This window comes from Podarcis tiliguerta (genome assembly GCF_965153285.1).
Source record: "Podarcis tiliguerta genome assembly, chromosome: 12".
Taxonomy (NCBI): domain Eukaryota; kingdom Metazoa; phylum Chordata; class Lepidosauria; order Squamata; family Lacertidae; genus Podarcis; species Podarcis tiliguerta.
In genome coordinates, this window is record NC_139545.1 from 13,333,649 (window position 1) to 13,359,227 (window position 25,579).

Consider the following 25,579-nt stretch of genomic DNA (forward strand, 5'->3'; position numbering starts at 1 on the left):
CACAACCAAATCCCTTAATCTCCCCTGATGGACTAGTACTAGCTATAATTAACTCCCATGAAGTAATATTCATCAAGTAGAAGAGAAAAATTAATTAGACCCAACAGTGTTTGCATGACCAACTGGGAAAAGTAATCCAGCCAGTGCTCTTTCCTTTCTTAATGCTATATGTGATATAGTTCATTGGGAGCGCTAGACTTGTAAGTCCCAGATCACCAGTTTTCATTCTAAAAGAGTACCTTTCTAGCATTTGTTGAACCTGAGATAGGAGGCAAAATACACAGGCACTATTCTTCTCATAAGAGTACCAGTCAGCTGTATAAGACACGGTTTACCAGCAAACCCAATTATGTAGAAATGCCTTGCTTTTGGGGAAAAAAGCTACTATCCAATTCCTAGCATCCAGTTTTCAAGCACCTGAACATTCAAGGCTCTTCCGTTACATTAGCTATACATAACACAAGGATGGAGTATCACAAACATCTACCACAGAATGTATGACAAAAAAAGAAGTCAACTTACAGCATGAGGATATGGGCACACTGATGGCCAAAATGATCCATGCTATATCCACTTTGCTGAGACAAATGGTTGCCCTGTGCTGGGGCTTGTTTCCCTCTGAGGCGTGAGAAATGTTCCCTGGCATACCAGGCTTCCGGGTCCCAGCGGGTACCAATCTGTTTAGGAAGTTTCCTGTTGCTGTTGAAGTGGAACTCGGCATCCACGTGGAGGGCTCTGCGCTTGGCAAACTGGCATGGCCAGAGGGATTCAGTGCAGTAAATGTTTCATTTGGGTTCCTTGTTGTATGCAAGGAAGAAACATCAGCATCAATGCCCGTTGGACCAGAGTGACCAAATGCTGCTGCTGTTGCAGTCCCAGGGCTGGCAAAAAAAGGTCCCTGGTTTGTAGTTTGGCTCGAGGGTACCCAAGAGTCATTTTTGCCCAGAATATCCCATATGCCATACCGCTGGGGTTTAGAAGGCACTGTCACCATTTCAGGAGCAGCTGATGGGGCATTTGCTGGGGTGGCGAGACCTGTTTCCTGCGTAACCAGTTCGGATGAGCTCCCCTTCCCTGTCGTGTTAAGGCCTCCCAAGGTATCACTGTGGAAAGATGCAAGTGAGTCTGTTGTGGTTACCAGCATGGTGCCATTACTACGACTGTGGGCTGTGGACTGAGACTGAAAGGGATGATCTGGAGACCAGTTCCTCACAGTCGGGGGAGAGTGCTGTCCCGTCTTTCGATAAGGCTCTGTAAATTCGGTGGAATTGCCGTTGACAACCTGAGAGACATTCACTTGGGGGAGAGTCTTTCCGGAAAACAGAGCACTCTGGTTGTTTAAGTGATATGGTTCTTTGTTGCCAATGGGATGGCTGCTGGTTGATTCCTTCTGGGCAATAGAAGGAGTGTAAGTCTCCACTGAGCTAGCGGGATGAAAGTTTGCAAGGGATGCTGTGGGCAAGAGTTTGGTGGTGTGACGGCCTTTGTGTCCAGGAGTCATCCCCATAGCTGAGATATTGCTATTGTCTGTCAGGAGGCCCCAAGATGATGCCAAGCTGGGAAACGGTGCCTGAACTGCAAACACGAGTTCTTCTGTCAGTGCCAAAATCAGTAGAACGCCTGCAAGGAGAGAGATTGCAGTGAAGAAAACCAAAGCATAGCAAACTGGCATAAAATCAGAATGGCAGGTTTGGGACTGAGGTGACGGCAACAGAAGCTCACTCCCTGCATTGCAGCTGGGTCATTTGTACACAAGGTTGTATGCTTGCCAAACATATATTCCAGTACAGAATATGAAACCCAGAGAATTTCAGCTTTGATTAAAAAAATTATACATGTATAAAGTACTAATGGCAGTGCAGAAACGCCCTTTCTTACCCTTATTCCGTGTGTGTGTGTGTGTGTGTGTGTGTGTGTGTAAGTGTAAAGTTTCGTTTATTTTAAACAATTATGGCCCAGTCTTCAACTACACAGGTTAGGACAGAGCATGCGAGGGTATCCTGCTTCATCCTCACAAAAGGTAGGTTTTGCAGAGAGAGAGACACAGACAGACACAGAGTGGGGAGGCAAGGCCACCTGGTGAGTTTCATGTGAGCAGGTATTTGAACCCAGATCTTCTTAGGCCAAGCCTAACACTCAAAGTACTTCACAACAGTTACTCACCACACTGTGAGGAAACACACAACCTTGCAAATCTCAAAATGCTAATTTCTGTTGACCAGAGCCAGGATGGCCAGCAGGTTGGATCTGGGCCTATAGCAATTATACTGGGCACCTGACAATTCAAACCCACCCTTTCACTCATAAGGCAATACAGCACAACACTAGCAGGTTGTAAGGAATGGAGATAGTTTACACTTTATCACAATACCTCTCTTTTTTTTGGATTTTGAAGCAGGGTTTGAGCACACACAATTTATAACTGAAACGGTTAGAAGGCACCACTGTTATATTGGCATTGCTCTACCTAGAAAGAGGTCAGCTTGTTGTATATCAAAATACATTTATAGTGTCCAGAACACTGTCTGTAGAACGAAGTAGAACGAATGTAGAAACTGGCTAGGACTGCCCCTGTTTACAAATCCAGTTTAAAGATACAGAACCATACAGAGAGAGGAGTCTGGGATTCTCTTGCCAACACCTGGATAGCAGATTGAGTAAGCTACACATGCCACCTGGTTTGAGTCTTCCTGCCTGCCCAACCAGGATGAGATGTATTGCATTTCTATTTAAATTACAGTAATTCTTTTAAATTTCCATCTATGCCTAGCATTTAGCATGTGCACTTTTTATGCAAATGTGTTCCAGTTTCTCCTCTTTTTTAAAAGTGATGCATTTCCCTCTTGTGTATGTGTGTGTGATCTGCAAGTAGCCACCCTACTCCTGGTTCCAGATAATGCCATATAACATATGGAGAAGAGAAGCCAGAGGTAAATGTAGGACAAGGAATACCTTTAGTTAAAGCGCATCCAGATGGCTCAAGTAAATGAGATGTGTCATGCATGACAGTAGAAAGCAAAAGGAGAACGAACCATACGGTCAAGCTAGAGGGAAAATTCCGTCACAGTGTGGCAATCAGTTATCATCTGAGCATGAAAGCAAAACATAGCCGCTGAACTTTCTCCAGCAGAAATCTTTCTGAGCTCTGTAGCACAGGTCCACACCTACCAAAATTGTGTCTCCATTTAATGATAACTCTGAGACTTCAGAGGAAGAACAGGCACCCTCAAAATCTTAGACAAACATTTACTTTGTGACCCCCAACAAGCTACTACTTTGCAGTAAGTATCTGACTGCCACTGAGGACACTGGATGCTTCTAGACAGCATCTGTGGAGCAATTTGGCAGTCTGTCTCAAGGTCATTTTAGGACACATTTCTCTTCAGATCACTGGTTTAATACAACACAGCAGCTCCTCCACAGTTATGAGGGCTTAAGGGGGGGGCAGCTGTCCAACCTGATCTCACAGAAGCTTCAAACTTGTGCTTCAGAGAATATTCATCCCTTGTATATTATGAATAAGCACAGGGAAATTAAGAACAGAATCTGAGAAGCATTGTTTGATTACTTATCTCAATGGGTTGTTTACTCTTATATTCCAGATATCACACCTTCCAGACAATGGAAGGACCACATCAATGCATTGATGTTTATTTACTCAGAAGTACAACGAACCATTTCCCTAAAACCGTGTACACGCTATGCCTTTAAAGTACATTCAAAACACATGGTTTCCCTCAAAGAGCTCTGAGCACTGTAGTTTGTTGAGGGTTGCTGGAAATTGTAACTCTGGGAGAGGTAAACTCTAGGGCCCAGAATTCTTTGAGGGGGAAATGTGCTTCACATGCACTTTAAAGGTATGGTGTGTGCAGCCTTCATTTGTTTTAATACTGCGGCATTAACAAAAACCCCAAATTTCTGCCAACAATGTTGGGAACTGCACTCTGCCATGAACCTTTTCCAACTCAGGGGGACAAAGCGGGGGGTGGGGGTGGATTTTCCAGCTTTGTCTTCCATGGTTCTGCCCATACTTCCAGAATCCAAAGCTTCATCTGCCAAACCCCATTACTGGGCCTACATGAAAGCTCCTCACCATTTGCTTGGTACTGGAGCAAATTTTGCTACTGCTCCTTAGCAATGCTATTCCAGATCTCCTGTGTCACCAACCATAATCAAAGAAGAGTTCAGTGTCACAGAAGGGGAGTCAATGCAAGCCCATTTCCTTAGAACAGGTGTGGGCAATCTGGCTTGGATGCTGTTGGAGTCAAACACCCAGCGTTCCTGATTCTTGGCCATGCAGGCAGAGGTTGATGGGATTTGAGAGTCCCTAAGTTTAAAATATTTCTTTTTATAAGCTAAAAAGTGTATTTTGTCAGCAGCATAGCGTGGTTTGCCGACGACCAGGGCGCGGAGGGGAATGGAACCCCTGCGCCAGCTCAGTCCTTGATGCTGACGCTGCCAGAGTGCCCCCTATAAAGCCAAGTGGGGCCACCCTCTGCCACCTGTGGGGGGGGGGAGCTAGCTGATGTGGCCCTTGGCAGGTGAAACCTGTGGAGAGGAGGGCAGGGCTGGGAGTCACCCCTTCCCCACCTTCATCCTAGCCCACTCACTGTCTGGGGAGCATGTCAAGTGAGCAAGCGCTGGCCAAGCAACCATTCAGCAAGGGGGCCAGGGATGCGGTGGGAAGGCCAGGCTGGGCTCCAGGGCCCAGAGACACCGCTCAGCAGCAGGCAGGGAAGGGTGGGGAACGGGGGATGAGCCCTGCCAGGATGTGCCTGGGTGGGATGGGGATCCCCGCAAAAGCCAAACCTTTGTGGGGGCACCTTGCTTGTGCCCCCTCAAAATTGCATGCCCGTGGCCACAGCCCCCTTGCCCCACCCACGCCCTGATTTTAGGGCCTTGCTAGACTGAATATTGCAGCCAAGGTTCTTCTCAGTTTTATGGATGACGCACCTAGGGCTGTGCTTTTAACACCCAAAGGCGTGTGTGAGGGAAAGAAAACCATCACCCTCTCCAGCTGAATAATGGACCATTGCAAAGTCAAGTAGGAAAGGGGGACAATTACCTGTAGCCCCCTTTTATGTTTAATTTTTAACACACACACACACACACACACACACACACACACGATTTATGCAGGAATGGGGCAAATAAACATTTCTACCATGGCTGGCCCAAAATATTTTTGGTGCCTAAGACAGCAGTAGATAACATCCTCCTCCCAATTAAGGTACATAGTACCTAAGGCTGGCTATATTTTGGTACTTGAAGCAGGAAAAACCCACCTCCTTTGCAGTAAAGATACTACCACAACACATTAAATTTCTTGACAGTAAGAACTGTCTGTCTGAGAGCCGGCACCCTCTTGTCAAATGATAGGACCAGTCTTATGATCATTTTTAGAGTGCTCCTTAAGGCTGGTTGATTTAGATTGATGCTGGCTGTGTGCAGCCACTAACAAAAAGTCCTCACAAGTTTATTAACACTCCCCAGCCAGCCAGCAGCATGAGTTTATATGGGAGGTTATGAAAGTTCATAGCATCAGGTTGACTTGTCAAGTAGAGGGCTTTTTTTCTGCTTTTGTTTCAGTTGTATATCAAAGTACTTGGGCACTTCCCAACAAATCCTATGACTTTGGACCAAGTCCGAATTGTCAAAAACCCATTGGAAACATTTACTGCTTGTGCAGGCATTTTTCCACGGTGAACAATTACGCACAAAGAGTTCAGCCTTGCATTCCAAAGCCAAGAGTCTCTTCAACCCCCACCCACCTCAGTCTCATCCTCTGATCTCAGACATGATGATGACAGGATAAACAGCCTCCTTGATCAGGGGGGCTTCAAAAGCATTGTTGCTCTGGGAAGTCAAGAGCAGATCTTTTTTGTGCTCACACACCTCACCCGTGGCATTCAATTAGGGAAGAAAAGCTACCTGCCTGGAGCAAATAAATTTTTTTGTCTTTGTACTGTAGACTGGCTTTGCATGCGCTCAGATCCTGCTCTCCACCATCCATCCAGGCAGGCAAGAGGCATCATCTAAATTCAAGGACACATTCCAGCGAGGCCAAAAACACTCATGGAGGGTGTGAAGTAGCTCTGTTGAGTGTGGCCTGGGAAGAGGGGGTGTAACTCAGGAGAAGAGTCCTATTTATCCTCTGGGCCTGAGGTTCCCCAACCTTGCCTAAATGATGTCTCACCTTGAAGTAAGCCCCATTGAACCTAACAGGATTTACTTCTGGGTAGACATAGACAGGATTGTGCCAGGAGTGCACTGAGTAGAATTTTAGACTTTTTCCTTCAGTGCCATTTGCAAGAGATCAGAATGAGGTGGCCTTCTAGCCCTCGTGAACAAACAATCCCATTGTTTGGTTTTGGGACCAATCTACATGTCTGCTTCTGAGGTGATACAGTGCATGGAATGCAGCTTTGCCGCCTGACGTTGATATGGGGCATCGTTTGTCTGAAATGAACCAAATTACCTAAGCAGACAAAACCTTTCAAAATCAGTGGGTTCCCCTAAATACCCCTGATGTAATTCTGGAGATTTTCACTTGGGACTATTTCAACAACCTAATGGACAACCTGGGGCCTTTCAGAGCTTGTTGGACAACAGTCCCCATCATTCCTGATCTCTGGACACACTGGATGGGTCTGATGGGAGTTGCAGCCCAACAAGAAGATCTGGATGGCCCCAGGTTGGCCAACCTTCAGATAGGAGTTCCCTGACATAAAGCACCAATGTGTATTTCTCAGCTAATGACATACTAAGAAGAAAAGTTATTTGTCCTCCCAGTGCCCTGCCTAGACCCGGGTTAGGGCACTTTTTTGTTATTTGTCCATGGGACCAAGAATGGGCGTATCCCAGTTAATATTTCATAGGTGTCAATCTAGGAATGCAATAGCCATGATCTTCATTTATATCTTATGCTCCTCAGGGCAGTTCACAACATAAGCAATGCCAATTCCATATAACAAGTACAAAAACACACACACAGGGTTAGTACTTAAAATAATCACCGTTGATTCAAATGGCTGCAACCTGGGAATAAACTACTTTGTACATAGGATTGGGCTGATCAAGTCTGATAAAGCCCATCTCATAGTAACAGGTAAACTGAGAGGGGGCTAGCCGGGGGGGGGGGGGGAGAGGACAAAAGAAAGCCATTCACCCTACAGCATGAACAAAATCTTGCTTTCTCAAAAGTATGGGAAATCAAAATATTTCCAAAATATATACAGCTCATCATAGGAAACAAGCACTATTCAGCTCAAGCACAGCACTCTCTTGACAAAGCTCTTTCAACAATTAAACCCGTTAGAGGAGCCATCAGCTCTGTTGCTAAGAAGGTGAATTTTTAGCCAAGCTTTAAGGCGAGTCAGTTCATAAATCAAGAAATTCAGTTCCCTCTCAGACTGTCAAGCAATAGGAACAATAGAGATTACAAACAGAACATTAACATGAAGAGGCAGGCAGGCAGTCTCCCCATTCATTCTCACGGTAAGCTGAAAGAAAGCAAGATTCTGTGGAAATAACAGAGGGTTCAGAAACGCCTATTGAGAAAAACATTCAGACAACTGAATAGCTGACCCTTCAGAAAATGATCACGGGGAATTAAATCGCCTTGTAATTACTGAACGGAGGAGGTCAAATAGGGGAAAAGTGAGATGAGACTGATCAGATTGCGCTAGGTAATAAAATTACTCACCTGAAAATATCATTTGGACTTGTCAGCAGACATTCTCACCTACTCACATCATGTAGGCTAGGAAGCTTCATATTTTAGTAATTAAAAAATAAATAAAGGAAGTGGCTTGTGCCTGCTAAGCCACTACTTTGCCGGAGGAGAGTTTTGCTGCTAATGCTGGGATGGCTTGGGAGCAAAGACGACAGGCACAGAGTACGCAGGCGTGTCTTGCAGGAATGTGAGGCTTAGTGCCTGCTCCTTTGTGCAATACTTTTGCAAAAGGCAAGGAAGGCTTATTAGTTACTGAGCCTTATTTGCTCCCCTGCTGAGCTGCTTTGTATTCCAGCTTGGGTTTTTTCCACTCCGACATACACACTTGCAGTGCCAGACTCAGATGCTGCTACACAAAAGATCTCCTGACTGCTCTGGTTTGCTGGGAAGGAAGCATTAGCCTCTCAGTGGCACATCCTGATGGCTTGGACTAATTTCCTATTTTAAGGTGGAATACTGCTCATACTCTGACATGTAATTTGGCTACACGCACAGCTGGATTTTACACACTGAGAGATTGTTTTCTAGACCTGTTCTCTTTAGATATTTGAAATCTGGGTTTTTGTTTTTTACAAAAAGGGGGAAATGAAACTCTGAATTGCCTTCTGACATGTTCTTTCTCTCTCTGGTTCCAATCTCAAACAGTATTTCCTTCATAGTGAAGACTGTTCCAACACTCTGCTTTGAGGATTGTGTGGAATCAACCTATATCCTAGAGATTATTGTTCTCACTGATGGTGTAGTCAGTCCAGTTATCTCCAACCTTGGGTTCTCAATGCTGTTAGACTACAATTCCTGTCATTCTTGACCATTAGATAAGCTACTAGGATGACAGGAATTGCAGTCCAACAACATCTGGAGACCCAAGGTTTGAAGAACACTGGTGGAGGTCAGGGATGGGGAACCAGTGGTTGTCTAGATGTTGTTAGCCTTTAGGTCCTCACCCTTGATCACTGGCCATGTATGTTCCTGGAGCTCCTTGGTATTTTTAAATATATAACTTGGTATTTTAAATTATATAACCATCTGATCAACATAAGTGACCCCTCTCCTTCTCCTTCTGTGTTATTTCTTCAGTAAAAATAAACCAGATATTTAGTGTGTGAAGAGATGATGACGACGAATTCAATTTTTAACCACCCTTCACCATGTGGTCTGAGGATAGGTTCCAGTAAATTAAACATACAATATTAAAACGGTAGAAAGCAAATTACAGTCACAAGTATAGGGCAAGTTCTAAAAAACTATTTCTCAAGTGTCGAAGGCCAGGTAAAGAAGTGCACCTTCAGCACACAATGGAAACTCAATAGTGAAGACACCAAACATACCTCTGGAGGAGGGAATTCCGTAACATGGGGGTTGACAGAGAATGCCTTCTCCTGGGGCAACCCCTCAAACCTCTGTGGGCAGTGGAACTACTAAGTGGGCACCCCCTCTTCTGAACTGATCAGTGCACTGGGCAAGAAAGAATAGTTCAATATGCAATTTTGATTCTCTGAAGGTATCTCATGTTTTGTATAGATTTGAAATTTTCATGCTGTTAGATCAATACTTGAGGAATTAGAAGTTGAATCTGTTAATTACCCAGATGCGTACAGACTAGAGACCAAGGAGTGTGGGGAAACCGACAAAAGTAGCTTCAGGTTGCATTCCTTTAGCTACTAACCTCCCAAGGAGACATATATAGGATTGGCCGAGTCAGGCGCATATACAGTATAATCCAGGGGTCAGAAAGAGTTATCAGGCATGGGCCAGATCACTCCCACGGACATCCTCCGTGGGTCATTTCCAAAATCCTGGAAATTGCGCCTGCGCATGCCCAGATGCTGGAAATCATGCCTGCACAGAAGCAATTTCTGGCACCACGGACATGAGCAGACGCGATTACCGGCATCTGGACATGCACAGAAGCAATTTCCAGAGCCGTGGAAGAGAGTCCCCGTGTCACGTTGTGCCAGTTTAGTGCAGCACGCAGGGACTCACCAAGTGGGCGGTTCGGTTTGGAGGCTGCTCGGGGGCCGGTTATACAGCCTCAGTGGGCTGCTTCCGGCCCATGGGCCTTAGGTTGCTGACACCTGGTGTAATCCTTCGTATGTCTACTCAGAAGTAAACTGCATTGCATTCAACAGGTCTTATTCACAGGTAAATGCACAGTGGATTACAGCCTTAATCCCATTGATTTCTGTGGTTTTAAATCTGTAATTATTACAGGTTTAATCCTATAGAGATCAATGGGATTAAGGTAGAAATGTAACGGATGTAATGCAATGGGCTTAACACTGTGATGTATTTGTATGGTGTAATGGATCAGGGCCAAGGTAGGCTGCCTATATCAGTGGAAGCTGAGTATTATGGCCCCCCCCCCCCGCACATTTTGTTAAAATAAGAGCAGCCTTATTAGCCTTAATGACTCAAGAACCATTTCCCCCCTCCTACATCATTAGAAAATTAAGACATCTGGTTGCAATAGGGCTAAGGGAAAAGGACAGTGAAGTAAACGAAGAAAAGCAATGTCTTGACGACCTTGTCTATGGTGTAATTTTCTATATACATGTATGATGGACACCTGAGAGGTGCAAGCCTGGTGTAGAAAGAGTTGGTGTGGATTTTAATTCTCCAATTCAACTCTCACTTCCACTAGGACAGATAGTGGCCTCTGGCCATCTAAATATTGTTGGACTCCAACTCCCACCAGCCCCAACTAGCACAGCTAATGACCTGGGATGATGGGAGCTGTAGTTCGTGTATAGTCCCAGAGATATGGGAGCTGTAGTTCTCCACCCCTGTACTAGGAATCCACTGACTGGCCACAGACAAGCCACTGCCTTTTAGCCTCAGGCCTCTCCTGTGTTTGGCGGATAATGAATCTTGCCTACCTTATAGCACTGCTAGGAGGATTACATAGATCATTCTCCTCCAACCTGGTGTCTTCCAGATGCTTTGAACTATAATCCCTGGCCACTGGTCAGGATGGCTGCTGATGGGAACTGCAGTCCAAAACATCTGGAGGGCACCAAGTTCAGGAAAACAGACACACGTGTGAAGTGCTCTGAATACACAAGTACTTTATTAATGCCAAGTTTTATGACGATTCTGTAAGAATATTCCAAACTGAGCAAGGCTAGTCATAGCTGCAATGCGGCTATTCAGAGGCAAAAATATCCACATTTGATGGAAATATGCACATGCACAGGGTGAAAGAGCATCTGAGTGATGCATGTTTGTGCGTGAATAGGGGGGAAATGGGTATGTCATTTCCGGTTTCTCTGAGGTTCTCATTTTCCAGTCTAAAGTTCAGTTCTCCACATTTCCGCATCAGTTTGCATTTTTAAAAAATCTTCATAATTCAACAGTATTTTAATGTGAATTTCTCCCAATATACACATTTTTGGTGTTATTTTCACTAATATATCCAGTTTTTCACACGTATCTCAAGAGCTGCATTGCAAAATTCAGAGGTGTAAATCTTGTGCTTTGGTTCACATATTATTTTGGAATGTGCACACTAGGTAGATTCACCTTTAAATATGAACCGCATTGGACTTCTCCCCCATTCCTCTCTGAGTGAATCATCCCTAGCTCTTCTTTGTTCAAATAACACCTGCCCTTTCTAGTTTTCTACTCTATAAAACCCATTCTCCTTTTTAGCCATTACATGGCAGCATTTCGGTTGTCAGGATGCTGTTGCCAAGGGAGATAGAATAGATGTGCAGCTGTTTTTTCTTCTACCACCACTTAGATTTGCTGTTGCTATTTACCTGACAGTGTGGCCTTTGGCTGTTGAGCGCATCACAGTTAACGCTCTAAGGCATTTTGGAGGAATCGTGGCAATGGCATAATGGCTTGAACAGGACCCTATTGGGTGAAGGGTTTTGTTTTATGTCACAGAGGCTGACTCAGAATGTCGAAAGTAGTGGCAGTATAAGGGTAGGAAAGAATCAAAGAGAAAGTAAAAGTGGGTTTGGTTGCCTTATCTTTACCATTTCGGACATCCAAATATGACTGTTTACATGCATCTGAAATGTGTGAATCAGGGGTGGGAAACGTCAGTTCCAGGGCCTGGTGACAAGGTGTAGAGACAAGCACGTGCAAAAACCCCCAGTCTAGAGGGGTCCCATGTGTGCGTGTACGTACACACACACACACACACACACAGTCTTCCAATGTATCCCCAAGGAAATTTGACCTTTTAGGGGAAAGTTTCCCCCCTCCAGATTAGGGTGTTTGCTTGCTGGTTGGTTTTCCTTCTCGCCTGCCCAGCCTCTTATGAGACCACAAGAAACCTGTGTGCACCCGCTCAGTCTGTTGTCTAGGTGTTAACCACAGATGGGCAAATTCTGGGCCCCATCGTATGAGTCTTTCTCTTTAAACCAGATTTGGATTGGAGAGCCCCTCAAAAAGAGGACTGTCCTTTGTCACAAGGGACACCAAGGTAGAATTGCAGAACTTCTACAGGAGCCTACTCATTGTCTGGGCCTCAGTGATTTTATATCTCCTGAAGACTTTCACCTAAAGGAAGAAATTCACTGGAGCAGCATTCACAGAGGAGAGAAATCACAAAGGCAACATGCTACAGCAGCATTTGAAAAGGGACTTGACAATTTGGCCTCCTAATAGTATGTGTCACTGCAGGTGTTACTAATACAGGGGCGATCACACCTCATTCTTCTGAAGGTCGGATGATCACTACAGGTATCATAAGTTATTCCTCTCCCACTTGATAAAGAGGACAACACAAGTGGTAAAGGAACAGATAGATTTTTGCCTTCCTCTGAAGACAGATACTGAACTAGAATAACGGATTGCCTAAGCTGACGCAGTAAATTGTGTGCTTTTACATAGAGCAACCTCAGAGAGAACACTGGAACTGCTTCTGCTAATGAGGGCTAAAGCGCTTGGCATTTTAATAGAGAACCTTTATGATCCATTACTTGATTAATTAGATTTGGTAGTTGAGGGCTGAGAATACTGAAATAGCATCTGAGGTACCTCCACAATATCTGCTCTGTTGATTCCATGTGGCTGATAAACTAAAAATTCTTGATTCAATATGCAACCAAGCTGTGATTTATTTGGCAATATATTCGGTTTGACTGGTGGTTTATGTTTCTAGTGAGAAATGAATTCTCTTTTTGTAATTCGTTTAACTGTCCTTCACTACCACGGCACATTTCCTTTAGATACCAGAGTGCCTTGTGTGAATATTCATTAGCTAGGAGATGCTAAGGGCACGATCCAGTCAAACTTAAGCACTTTTAATTCTAACAGATTTCAGTAGGTGATATATACATTTGCTTAACTTGAGCTGAAATCTGTGGAGATTTTTATTTTCTAGATGCTCTATTTTTTTATTAAACTTAAAAAAAAAATTGGATGGATTCCAGTTGGTGCCTCTGCACTAACGGAAGGGCTATTGATTCATTTATAGCATCTGCTAATGGAAGAGGAGAGGAAATGCTTTTTTGCCCACTCCTTCTTTCACCTAACCTCTCTTGCACATCCCCTCCCACCCTATTCTGGAGGATCCAACCATTCGAGGATCCAACCATTCTCTGGAGCTGATTTTCAGGGGAAGGGGGTAGATGCTACAAGGGGAGAGAACACAGGAAGATGTCTTATATTGAATTCGACGATTGCTTCATCTAACCCAGTATTGTCTACACTGACTAGTAGTGATTTCAGACAGGGGACATCTTCCTACCTGAAGTTGATCCTGGGACCTTCAGTAAGCAGGACAAGTGCTCTGCCACTGAGCTATGACACTTATCCCAAAAGTGCCTCCCCTTTGCTTTCATTGCTGGGTCCTTCTGAGAAATCAGAAGCTCTTCCCTGAGTGCAAAGGCGCTCACTGGATTCCACCGAACTATTTTACTGCCATCTCAGAGACCATTGTATTATGGAGAAATGCTGCAGAGCAGTAACAAATCAATCTGGCTTACAAAATGAATATGTAGGATACACAATCTTCTGAACTATAAGTCATAAAACAAAAAATAGACTAACAATGAAACTTAATTTTCAGTACTGAAGAATGCATTTGTTTCTATAATGTTTTATGTTGTGAACTGCCCTGTGATCTTCAGACAGAGAGTGGTCTACAAATTTAATAAATACTATTAAGGTAAAGGTAAAGGTAAAGGTAAAGGACCCCTGGACGGTTAAGTCCAGTCAAAGGTGACTAGGTGACTATGGGGTTGTGGCGCTCATCTCACTTTCAGGATGAAGGAACTGGTGTTTGTCCACAGACAGCTTTCCGGGTCATGGGGCCAGCATGACTAAACTGCTTCTGGCGCAATGCGACACCGTGACGGAAGCTGGAGCACACGGAAACACCATTTACCTTCCTGCCACAGCAATACCTATTTATCAACTTGCACTGGTGTACTTCTGAACTGCTAGGTTGGCAGAAGCTGGGACAGAGCAACGGGAGCTCATCCCATCGCATGGAATCAAACCACTGACCTTCCAATTAGCAAGCCCAAGAGGCTCAGTGGTTTAGACCACAGTGCCACACACAGGCGAATAGCAGGGAAATACTATTACTACTACTGATATTAACAATAATACCACATAATCTAGCTTGAAAGAATCCCTCTATGCAAACTTAAGAGATCATGACCATGTCAGGCAGCCAGATAAATTATGTTTTATTGGTAAGAAGTCTTATATTGGACTCTGATTCTTCCTCCTTCCTCCTCCAGTTTGGAACGTTTTGCTTCTCTTTTAGATGAACCACAGCTTGCTTTGCCATTTGAACTTGATAAATGGGCTACTCCATGGATGGGAAACTTCAGGCTTGGAAGCCCAATGCAGCCCTCCATACCTCTCAATCTGGCCCTTGGGACTCTCACTGGGCCCCTCCAAAGGCAACAACACACACTGGCTGTGATCTGCACTCTCCTCAAGTGTTTCTGTCTAATGTGTCCTTGAACTGTGACAGTTTGCCTGGATGGAGGATGGAAAGATGTGAGTGTGAAGAAACCTTGTATTTTTGTGTAGGTGGAACACAGCCTATTAAACAAAGGTTTATTTAATTATTCTACCCCTTTTTGCTTCTGGTCCTGCTATTGGCATGTGGCCCTTGGAAGGCTTTCCAGGTGGGAATGCAAGAAAAGTTCCCACTCCAGCTCTACTCCATATCATGACCCTTTACAACCAGTGTGGGGAACCTTTGCCCCTCCAGATGCTTCTGAACCACAACTCCATCATCCCTGGCCATTGGCCATGCTTGCTACAGCCAATGGGAGATATAGTTCAGCAACATCTGGAAGGTCAAAGGTTCCCTACCCCGCTTTACAATATGGAATATTGAATTTAGACTTTTTCTTTTTTACAAATAGCATGGTAAACATAGTATCATCTGAAATCTTGTTTGGTTAATTTGTTTAGTACTGATTCGCAGGGGACGGCATCAAAAACTCCACAAAATATTAAAACACCAGCCTTCAGTTAACCACAACTTTCCATGATGGAATGCTCTCCAAACAAAACATCAAGGTGTCTTTGCACAACCCGTTTTTGCCGCTTTGATCCCCGCTCTTGGTTTTTTTACTGCCCTCATGCTGCACACTATTGATTTTTCATTGAAATCCTGGAAACATTAGCCATGTACTTGGAACATTCTGCTTCTCTTAGTTCTGAAAGGCTGCCTGTGGACTAGAAATAAAAACAGCTAAAGCCAAATGGGTATCAGAGGAGGGATTCATAAATATGAGGAACTCAGAACTCAGCTACATGTAACAAGAGAAATGTGTAGCACAGCCTTCTGGGACTGGAGCACTTCAGGATGCAGGTGACCAATTGCATGACTGAGTGGTGCCTCCAAGTCAACCATGGGTTCTTGGGCAGACTGTTCTGTGAATATGGATGAGGGAGAAATGCAATTCAGTTTGCATTTAAAGGCGAACCTACCTAATTTGCACGAAACAATATATGAACCAAAACACAGCCATCTTTCAAAATCCACATTTCTCCAGCAAAGCAGTGTGCACAGAAATGGGTAAAGTGTGCATAAAAATGTATAGATTCGTGGAAATAACATAACAATACACCAGGGGAAATTGCTTTGCAAAAATGTGCATTATTACACAAGATTAAATGCAATGTGTGCATTAGGAGAAATTCAAAATAAAATGCTGATGAATTTCCTTGACGGTTATTTCTGCAGTTAACAACCTATTATAAAACACTGAATAGGACATGACACAATACCAAAATTAAAACATTACAAATGAAAATCAAATACAAACTACAATAAAGATAACTGCATACTGATAAAACATTAGCAACAAAAATCAAACAGAAAACTGCAATAAAGGTTCCACATATCATTAGCAACAATTTATTTATTTTTGAATGCATATCCTGCCCTTCTTCCCTAATGAGCCTTCTGAGGTAGAAGCTGCACTCTCTCCCTGCAGTACCATTTCCCAATCTTCCGCTTCACTCTCAAGCATGCCCACTAACTGTAACACAGCAAATCCCCAGCCAACCATTGGCCACAAAGCAAACATCTGGGGTTAGATCCCGACTAAGTTAGTTGTGCTTAATTCCTGTTGAAAGAGACGGGGTTCAAGTTACATCATGGTTAGCCTGTCCTATTGATTTCAATGGGGCCTGAGATCAGTCGGCAGACTGCTTATTCAATGTTTGCTCACACGTTGAGCACAATGATATTTACTTTGGGGTAAATGTGCATGGGTTTTCACTGAGCCTCTGGAGCCAACTCAGAGGGCCCCAGGAGACTGCAATGTGTGATCCTTCTGAACGTCTGGCTCTGCTTTCAAATGAGACCCCCCCCCCCCTTCTTATTCTCTGTTAACACCAAGGAATCTTCAAAAGCTTTATTGATTTTAGGGAATAGATACTAATGTCTCCATTTGCAAAGGACCGTTTCATCCATTAATCAATTAATCAAAAATGACTTTATTTCTGTATTGATCTACTGCTACCACCCTTGTTACAGGCCTCCCTGAATTATTACTATGCAATAATAAGAGCTGTGCAATTAAGAGTGGAGCAAACCTAATGACAAATTATAAACTGGGGATTTCAGTGGTTTGAACCAATTGCAATTAACACTGCTGCTGCACAGTGGATACGCAGGCATTTCCTGCCCCCCCCCCATTAACTACACAAAATGTACCAAGCGTAAAGTGGTATGTGTGAAGAACTGAAACAAATAGGGGAGTCATGTCAGGCAGGTGCTCCATTCATCCCCTTGCCTGAACTGAAGTGTCCAGATCTGATCATTATATCGGGGCTGTGCGCCACAAGCAAAACAGTGAAGCGTGCTCATGCCCCAGGGACATCAATGCAGCACAGCTGCATCCCACTGATGTCAACAGCAGTTGACACATGTGCGATCATCACATTCAAGAGATCAAGCCCAACAGGTGGAGGTTTCATATAATCTGAATTGCCTCAGCCACTTTCCCTTTCTTGTCTTTAAAGATTTTAATTGAGGTAATTTACGCTACACCCACAAATCTAAAAGTGAAGTTGATAGCTATTTTCCCACTGTAGCTTTCCTACAACAGGCAAATAAACTTCAAGCACATTTCCCTCTCTCTTTTTAAAATTTATCCACCTCTCTGACAAAGGCTGCGTAACAGTTTCAGTATGAAAAACGGAAAACATTCTGCAGCATGTGAGTGAATGATTTCCCCCAGAGGCTCCCAGATTTAGTTCGCTTGAAAAATAAAAACTCAGAAGCAGCAGAAGACCCATATTCAGGTCTGAGATGCAGTTACACTTTTCAGTAGAGACCAAGTCCTTCCCCTTGGTTGCAAGCCATAGAGTGGTGGGAGCGATGTGAAAGGGTTTAAATGCTCATGTGGAACCAGTCCTAAATGGGCTTAGCTTTCTCTAAACTGTGCTCAAATGCACTGGTCCAATGGAGGGCACTAGCTGCTGGTGGGCATTGTTGCTCCCTGGGCTTCCTGACAGCATGCACTGTTGCCAATCACTGAGAGGGGAAGGGGCAAGACGGTGGGGAATTCAGCACAGAATGGGAACAGCAGTAGGGGCATCAGGTTGGCTCTGCTGCTGCATCTTCACTGTGCCAAGCACCCCGCTGCCTTGCCCCTGCTTCTCCCCTGCCCTTGGTAACACTGGGAAGCCAGGTGAGCTGCCCTGACCTTGCTGCTCCTCTGGCAACTACTGGTCGAGGGGCAACTGGGGAGGAAGGCAGCTCCAGGCCCCTTTTTGGAGGAAGGGCAATAGCATTACCTGCTAGAGCGCCAGGATAACCAATGGTCCCTCCTTGCTCTGGCAGGTGCATGAAGTTGTAATGAGGCTTTTATGCTTTACTATTGTTTATGGCAGTTCAGTATACAAGAAGTCAGAGAATGAGGCCTGTGTCTTAGTATATTGGCTGATCCTAATTAACAGGGTGTTATGCTATGTATTGTTGCGCCCTCTCTCTCTCTCTCTCTCTCTCTCTCTCTCTCTCTCTCTCTCTCTCTGTGTGTGTGTAATGAAACAACACTTGCCTGCATTTTGGACCCTCCTGCACATCAGACTCCACCCCTGAACCAAGCCCAAATGTATTCTTAATTATGTGCTAGTTGTGGGTGGAAGGAGGGAAGTGAGGAAGTTAGGGATCAGGGGTGTCTTTTGGAATTGCTTCCTTGCTAGGCTACGGAGAACATTTAACAGTGCAAAAATGCAGTGCTATCTTTCCCCCGCTAACATGCCCCTGGTGTTACAGGCTATTTATTGTACCTTTATTCAAAAAGTATCCCTGCTGGGAGCTGTCTATGAACATTTGCTCGCTGCCAATTTCTCTGCCAGAAGCACGTAGATGGACCTTACGACTATTTCCTCAAGGTAACCTTGGCCACAAGATATTTATCAGCAAGGGTAATAAAATGTAAAACAGAGAAGGGGAGGGAGAACAAACAGCCAGTTGTCTAACCCTCACAGTTTATGTCTGTAAATTATCAGTTAATAACCAGGCATGCCAAGCTAATCTAATCCAGTCTTCACCAACCTGATGCCCTCCAGTACTGGACAACAACTTCCACCAGTGAGGCTGTATAGTCCAATATGTCTGGAGGGCACCAAGTGCATAATGAAAGTAGCACGGCATAAGACACATTTTAAAAGTTAGGTCTGATATATATATATATATATATATATATATATATATGCACACAAAATGGACCAAGAGCTGTTATGCTAACAAAGAAAAGACCAAGGATCATTTGAAAGCAAAATATCTAGGCTTGAATGTACATGTGGCAAGCCTAGGCAGTGGCAGCATTCTGAGGCCACAGCCTCGCCAAACATTCAATGATCCTGGGAACTGTAGTTTGTTAAGGGTGTTGAGAGTTAGGAGACCCTATTCCCCTCACAGAGCTTGAATTTCCAGAGTTCCTTGGGAAGAAGGCTCAATTGTTAAACTACTTCGGGAATTGTGGCTTTGAGGGGTCTCCTAACACCTCTCAGCATTCTGAATGAACTAATGATAATAATAATAAATTTTATTTATACCCCACCCTCCCCAGCCAAGACCAGGCTCAGGGTGGCTAACACCAAATATAAAAACAATTGATTGAAATACAGCTTAAAAAACAAGATTAAAATACATTAAAACATTAAAATGCAGCCTCATTTCAGTGGAAACTCAATCAAAAACTTTTTTGGGGGATGAAAACGTCAAGTCTTCACCAAGGCTAACTATCCAGACTGGTCCTACATGGGCCAGAAAAAAGCCAGGGAAGTCCCCAAATAGGAGTTCCAACACAGAAGGAGAAAGGAAAAAAGAAAGAGGGGGAGGGAATCAAATTGGCTCCAAGCCAAAGGCCATGCAGAACAACTCTGTCTTACAGGCCCTGCGGAAAGAAATCAGATCCTGCAGGGCCCTGGTCTCATGAGGCAGAGCGTTCCACCAGGCCGGAGCCAGAGTTGAAAAGGCCCTGGCTCTGGTTGAAGCTAATCTAACTTCCTTAGGGCCCGGGACCTCTAGGGTGTTGTTATTTATGGACCTTAAGGTCCTCCGTGGGGCATATCAGGAGAGACGGTCCCGTAGGTACGAGGGTCCTAGGCTGTGAAGGACTACAGTTCCCATAATTCTTTGGGGCAAGCCATGACAGCTAAAGTGGTATCATAGTGCTTTAAATGCATGGTGTGGATGCAGCCCGAGGTGAGCCAGGGCATTCCTGCATCTGCACAGTCCAGACCTCACTGCCACCCAGCCTCACCCCTGCCCCATCCAGGTAAGCTACGACGATGGTGGGAGGGCAGCTCTGCGGTTCTGCCTCACCACGCTGACCACTGCTGCTTTAAAACAAAATGCACTGATTTGAGGGTATCTTGATTACAATCTCTCTCTCCCCCTGCGCCCAGGATGGAAGCTTACCCCATGGCAGGAAGATCTATCCGTCACATTTGTATTCCAGCCTGAGGCTGCATACCCACATGGAGCTATTTTGCTTGATCCTCACAACAACCTTCTGTGGTAGGTTAGACTGAGAGGTAGTAAGTGATTCGCCAAAGGCCACCCAGTGATCAGGATTTGAATCCAAGTCTGCCTACCCCAAGTCAAACACTCTTTCCTATGAGCTTGTTGATTCTTTCTAATTTGATTGCTTTTAGATCATAATGGGTGCAAGACGTATTTATTTTCTCATTAATTGCAAAACCACATGGATCAGGTTCCATCTGTCCCTGAGAGGAATCTCCCCTCTCCTCACCCGCTCCAATATACATACAGTATACATATACGTATACGTATACGTATACGTATACACACACACACACACACTTATTTTCTCTGCTTTCAGAAACTCTTACTGCATTAGCTTTTCCTTTGTCAGGGTTGTATCTCTGACAGCAAATTGTCAAGCAAACAAAACCTTCTTACCAGCGCTGCAGCTCTTATCTCTTACAGTCAGTCTCACAGTCCAGACTGTAGCTGAAACTGACAGAAAAACTCTTGGCCCAAGCAAGCCAAATACTCGCAATTGTTATTATAATAATTATGTCACATGAATTTTGCAGCAGACCACAGATGTCTTAGCCATGCAGATCAGCCAGGCAACTGGGGAAAAGATGTTGCGCAGACAAGTGCTCTTTCATTGCTGTTGCTGAAAGCCAAACTGGACCATGTGTATATTATTCTGTTTTGGACATGTGAGCGTGGGTAGCTTTTTAATTTGTTCTATCCACAGAGTTTCGGTAGGTGAGCAGCAATCTATTAATAACACATTTTTAATTACCAATTACCAATCAAAATGAAGCAAGCAGATAAGCCTCAGCTATATACTGTACTGTAGATGAAACGGATGTGGGGTGTAACAAAATGTTGCAATGTGTAGGGCTCCTGACTCTAGCCACCCAGGGACACTGCCTTTCCATATATTGTACTCTATTCCATTCTGCACACCCTTCAGTTCTCATTGAAAGGCAAGCCTACCCAATTTGCATTTTCTGAAACAAGATGTGGACTGAAACACGCCTATCCTTTGCAATTTGCATTTCTCCAGATTTTCCAATGAGGTTCCTCCTGCCACGCAATTTGTACAATATTCATATACTAGGGGAAGTGTGCATTAAAAAATGCATATACAAATGGAAGTCTCAAATCTTCCATTCCTGGGCAAGGTGATTGAGCGAGTGGTTGCTGAACAACTCCAGGCACGCCTGGAAGAAGCGGACCATTTGGATCCCTTCCAGTCGGGATCCAGGCCTTATCATGAGACAGAAACTGCCTTGGTCGCACTGGTTGATGATCTCCGGTGGGCTAGGGACAAAGGTGACAGCTGTTTCCTAGTTCTGCTGGATCTCTCAGCGGCTTTTGACACCATCGACCATAACATCCTTCTGGACTGTCGAGAGGGGCTGGGAGTTGGGGGCACTGTTATACAGTGGTTCCGCTCCTTCCTCCTGGGCCGTGTTCAGAAAGTGGTGGTTGGGGATGAGTGTTCAGACTCCTGGGCTCTCACTTGTGGGGTGCCTCAGGGTTCTGTCCTCTCCCCCATGCTTTTCAACATCTACATGCAGCCGCTGGGAGAGATCATCAGGGGGTTTGGGCTGGGTGTTCATCAGTATGCAGATGATACCCAGGTCTACCTCTCTTTCAAATCAGAACCAGTGAAGGAGGTGAAGGTCCTGTGTGAGTGTCTGGAGGCAGATGGAGGATGGATGGCGGGTAACAGATTGAGGTTGAATCCTGACAAGACAGAAGTACTGTTTTGGGGGGACAGGAGGTGGGCAGGTGTGGAGGGCTCCCTGGTCCTGAATGGGGTAACTGTGCCCCTGAAGGACCACGTGCGCAGCCTGGGAGTCATTCTGGACTCACAGCTGTCCATGGAGGCATAGGTCAATTCTGTGTCCAGGGCAGCTGTTTATCAGCTCCATCTGGTACGCAGGCTGAGACCCTACCTGCCCGCAGACTGCCTCACGAGAGTAGTGCATGCTCTAGTTATCTCTCGCTTGGATTACTGCAATGTACTCCACGTGGGGCTACCTTTGAAGGTGACCTGGAAACTACAACTAATCCAGAATGTGGCAGCTAGACTGGTGACTGGGAGCGGCCGCCAAGACCATATAACACCAGTCTTGAAAGACCTACACTGGCTCCCAGTACGTTTCCGAGCACAATTCAAAGTGTTGGCGCTGACCTTTAAAGCCCTAAACGGCCTCGGTCCAGTATACCTGAAGGAGCGTCTCCACCCCCATCGTTCTGCCCGGACACCGAGGTCCAGCTCCAAGGGCCTTCTGGCGGTTCCCTCACTGCAAGAAGCCAAGTTACAGGGAACCAAGTTACAGGGAACCAGGCAGAGGGCCTTCTCGATAATGGCACCCACCCTGTGGAACGCCCTCCCACCAGATGTCAAAGAGAAAAATAACTACCAGACTTTTAGAGGACATCTGAAGGCAGCCCTGTTTAGGGAAGCTTTTAATGTTTAATAGGTTATTGTATTTTAGTGTTTTGTTGGAAGCTGCCCAAAGTGGCTGGGGAAACCCAGCCAGATGGGCGGGGTATAAATAATAAATTATTTTATTATTTAATAATAATAATAATAATAATAATAATTCAAAAATGCATTACATTAGTTTGCAGAAATATGTGTTAGGAAAAACTGCATATATTAGGAGAAATTTGCATTAAAATGCTGATGAGGTTTTAAAAAAAATAAATAAATCTCAAACTAATGTAGATAAATGAAGTGAAGACTGGAAAAATGAGACACAGAGAGAAATGAAATTGACAGATTCGCCCATCTGCACCTCAATAGTCAGTCAGTATTCCACACCCACTGAGCATGCTCAGTCCTCTCTGGTCTACATTGGGTGGTGCAATTACCTCCTTCAGCAAACGTGTGGAATGCAGCCATTAATATTTCTCACCCTGTACACCCTCCTTTTTTAATGTAAGTCACATTAGGTTACTGTGTGTCACAAGTTGACATAATAAATAAATTAATAATAATAATAATAATAATAATAATAATAATATGTGATTTTATCCTTTCTACCTGCAACTGTTTTATTGATGGCTTGTTTTTTGAGATAGCCTATATATTATATTTTGAGCACTGATTTAAGCACTGATTTAAGGAAATTAAGGAATTTAAGGATTTAAGGAAAAGACAGGGTATACATTCCCTAAATAAACAGAAATGTTGGGCTCAAGCTGTCGGAAGCTTTCTTGGTAATAAACAAACACCCCACATTTTGTTACGAAAGCAGCTAATGCTGATATCGCTGGCACTTATGCTCCCACCCCTGTCAAAAACTGTGCGTCAATTTAAGCTTCCAAGTAGTCATCAAGGGCAGTCCCAGGTAGAGGAGTAACACTGACAGGCTGACTGCATGCATATTTATGGCCGCTGCTCCCTCAGGTGCAGCACAGCAGCTCCCATTTAAGCTAATAGGGCCAGCACAAGAATAATGGCAGGCAGGTAGACAAATTAATAAAGGAGATTTAGCACTGCAGGCTCTTAGTGGGTGGGCAGCGCTTTCATTTAAAAATAAATATATTATTATTTATAAAGCACACAGCCCCACAGCCTGCAGGGTGAGGCAGAATAATTCCATTATAAAAACATTAGAAACATTCGAAGCGTAGAATACCAAAGAAACGAGGAACAAAGGGAATCCAAGTCCAGGAGAAGGCCGCAGTGGATGCCAATGAGACATGTTCTTACAAGGAACATTCAGGTTATTTTATTAAAAATCAGCATGAATGATTTTTTCTTTTGAGAGAGAGAGAGAGAATAGACTTTGTGTGCATTCGTGACAGGCTATTTTGTTGGAAATTCAAGTTTCCATCATGCTGAAAAGAAAGAAATAACCCACGTAGGTGAACTGTGGTCCTGGAATGATGGGATGCTGAAGTCTTGATTAGGACTGGGCCTCTGAAGCACATTAAGCCTCTCAAGAGGTCAGCCTTCGAGGTTAATTGCAAAATGCTACATATTCCACAAGGATGCAGTTGTTTGGCACTGGTAAACATGTGCCAAATGTTCAGTCCCTTCTCAAAAATGCACTAAAGGGGTGAAGTACACTGTTCCTGCTCACGTCAGTTTTAGGAATCACATTTAGGCTTTATACTCGTCAAGTAGCTTATGGACCTAGGTGAACCAGGGTTATGTTTTTGCATGAAACACAATTGGCTGCAAAATTGGTACTTTGGATTACAGTAAGCAATATTCTCAAATACCAGATGCTATAATAAGAACCAGCTAACGATTTAAATTAGCTGAACTTTAAAAGAAGTGTTATAACGCGTACTGAATCAGGGATCATTTTTGATCACGTTCTCATGTGGAAGGCAAGTTGGCCTAACATTACGTCTTCTTAAACAATGAGCTGGAAACCAGTTATACGCTCAGCTGACTGTGGACGATTATAGGGGCTGTTTACCAAGTGGTGACTAACCATAGTGTCAAGGCCAGCCCAATACATTTTGATGCCTGTGTTGAAGGGCAGTGCCCTCCCCATTGCACAAAAGAAGTCAAAACTGTTTTCAACATGGGTGATCTGCAGTATCCTTAAGGCAATGAGCTGTCCTCGCATCACCTCACTGCCACCCACTCCACCAACCATCTGCCACCTGCTTAATGGTAGGGCCGGCCCTGCCATAATTTTATGCTAACTGTGCACGATATCTGAAATAAGAACAGCCTACTGGAGCAGGCGAATGACCCATACAGTCCAGCATCCTGCTCTCACAGTGGCCAACCAACCAGCCCGCAGAAGGTGAACACCAGAGCACCTTCTCATCCCATGGTTTCCAGCGATTGGTATTCAAAAGCATTGCTGCCTCCAACTGTGGAGGCAAAGCATGGCATCATGGCTAGTAAAAAAGGTAAAGGACAAGGACCCTGGATGGTTAAGTCCAGTCAAAGGTGACTATGGGGTTGCGGCACTCATCTCGCTTTCAGGTCGTAACATAATGTGTTACCAACTACCCTTACAGCTTAAGTACCTTACAGACCACTTCTTGTACCATCCTCCCTGCCTCCTAATATCTGGTGCAGATACTCTTCTTGGTGTCCCACTAAGATGGAGGCTTGGCTGATAGGGACAAGGACCTTTTCCAATCAATGGTTGTGTTCTTTGCCCTGAAATGCTTGATTGACAGCCCTCTTCTCCTGCTGTGTCTCACTGGATGGTAAAAACATTTTTTTATTCCAGCAGGCCTCTGTTTTAATGAGCAGATAATTTCCTATCTTATGCCTTTGCTTCATCTGTTGAACCTCTCTTCACTTATCCTATTGTTATCTTAGCATGATTGTCATTGTATTTTATAATTGGTTTTAACTGTTGTAAACCCTCCTGGGTGGCATGTAAGCATTGGAAGGGTAGGATAGAAATCCGTATCTCAAGCAA

General features: G+C 44.3%; 1 protein-coding gene across 5 annotated transcripts in view; it reads right to left on the reverse strand.

The window, feature by feature from the left end:
- TMEM108 (transmembrane protein 108) overlaps positions 1-25,579 on the reverse strand; it is a 179,131-nt gene that overhangs the window by 15,377 nt on the left and 138,175 nt on the right. For 3 of the 5 annotated variants that reach the window (XM_083405063.1, XM_083405062.1, XM_083405065.1), the window contains one exon: positions 523-1,620. The exons of 1 other annotated variant lie outside the window; for it this stretch is intronic. In XM_083405063.1, the coding sequence (XP_083261189.1) occupies positions 523-1,620 (1,098 nt within the window). Of the gene's footprint in view, positions 1-522; positions 1,621-7,705; positions 8,077-25,579 lie in introns of those variants that run through there. One more of the 5 variants, XM_083405064.1, reaches the window with a different exon arrangement.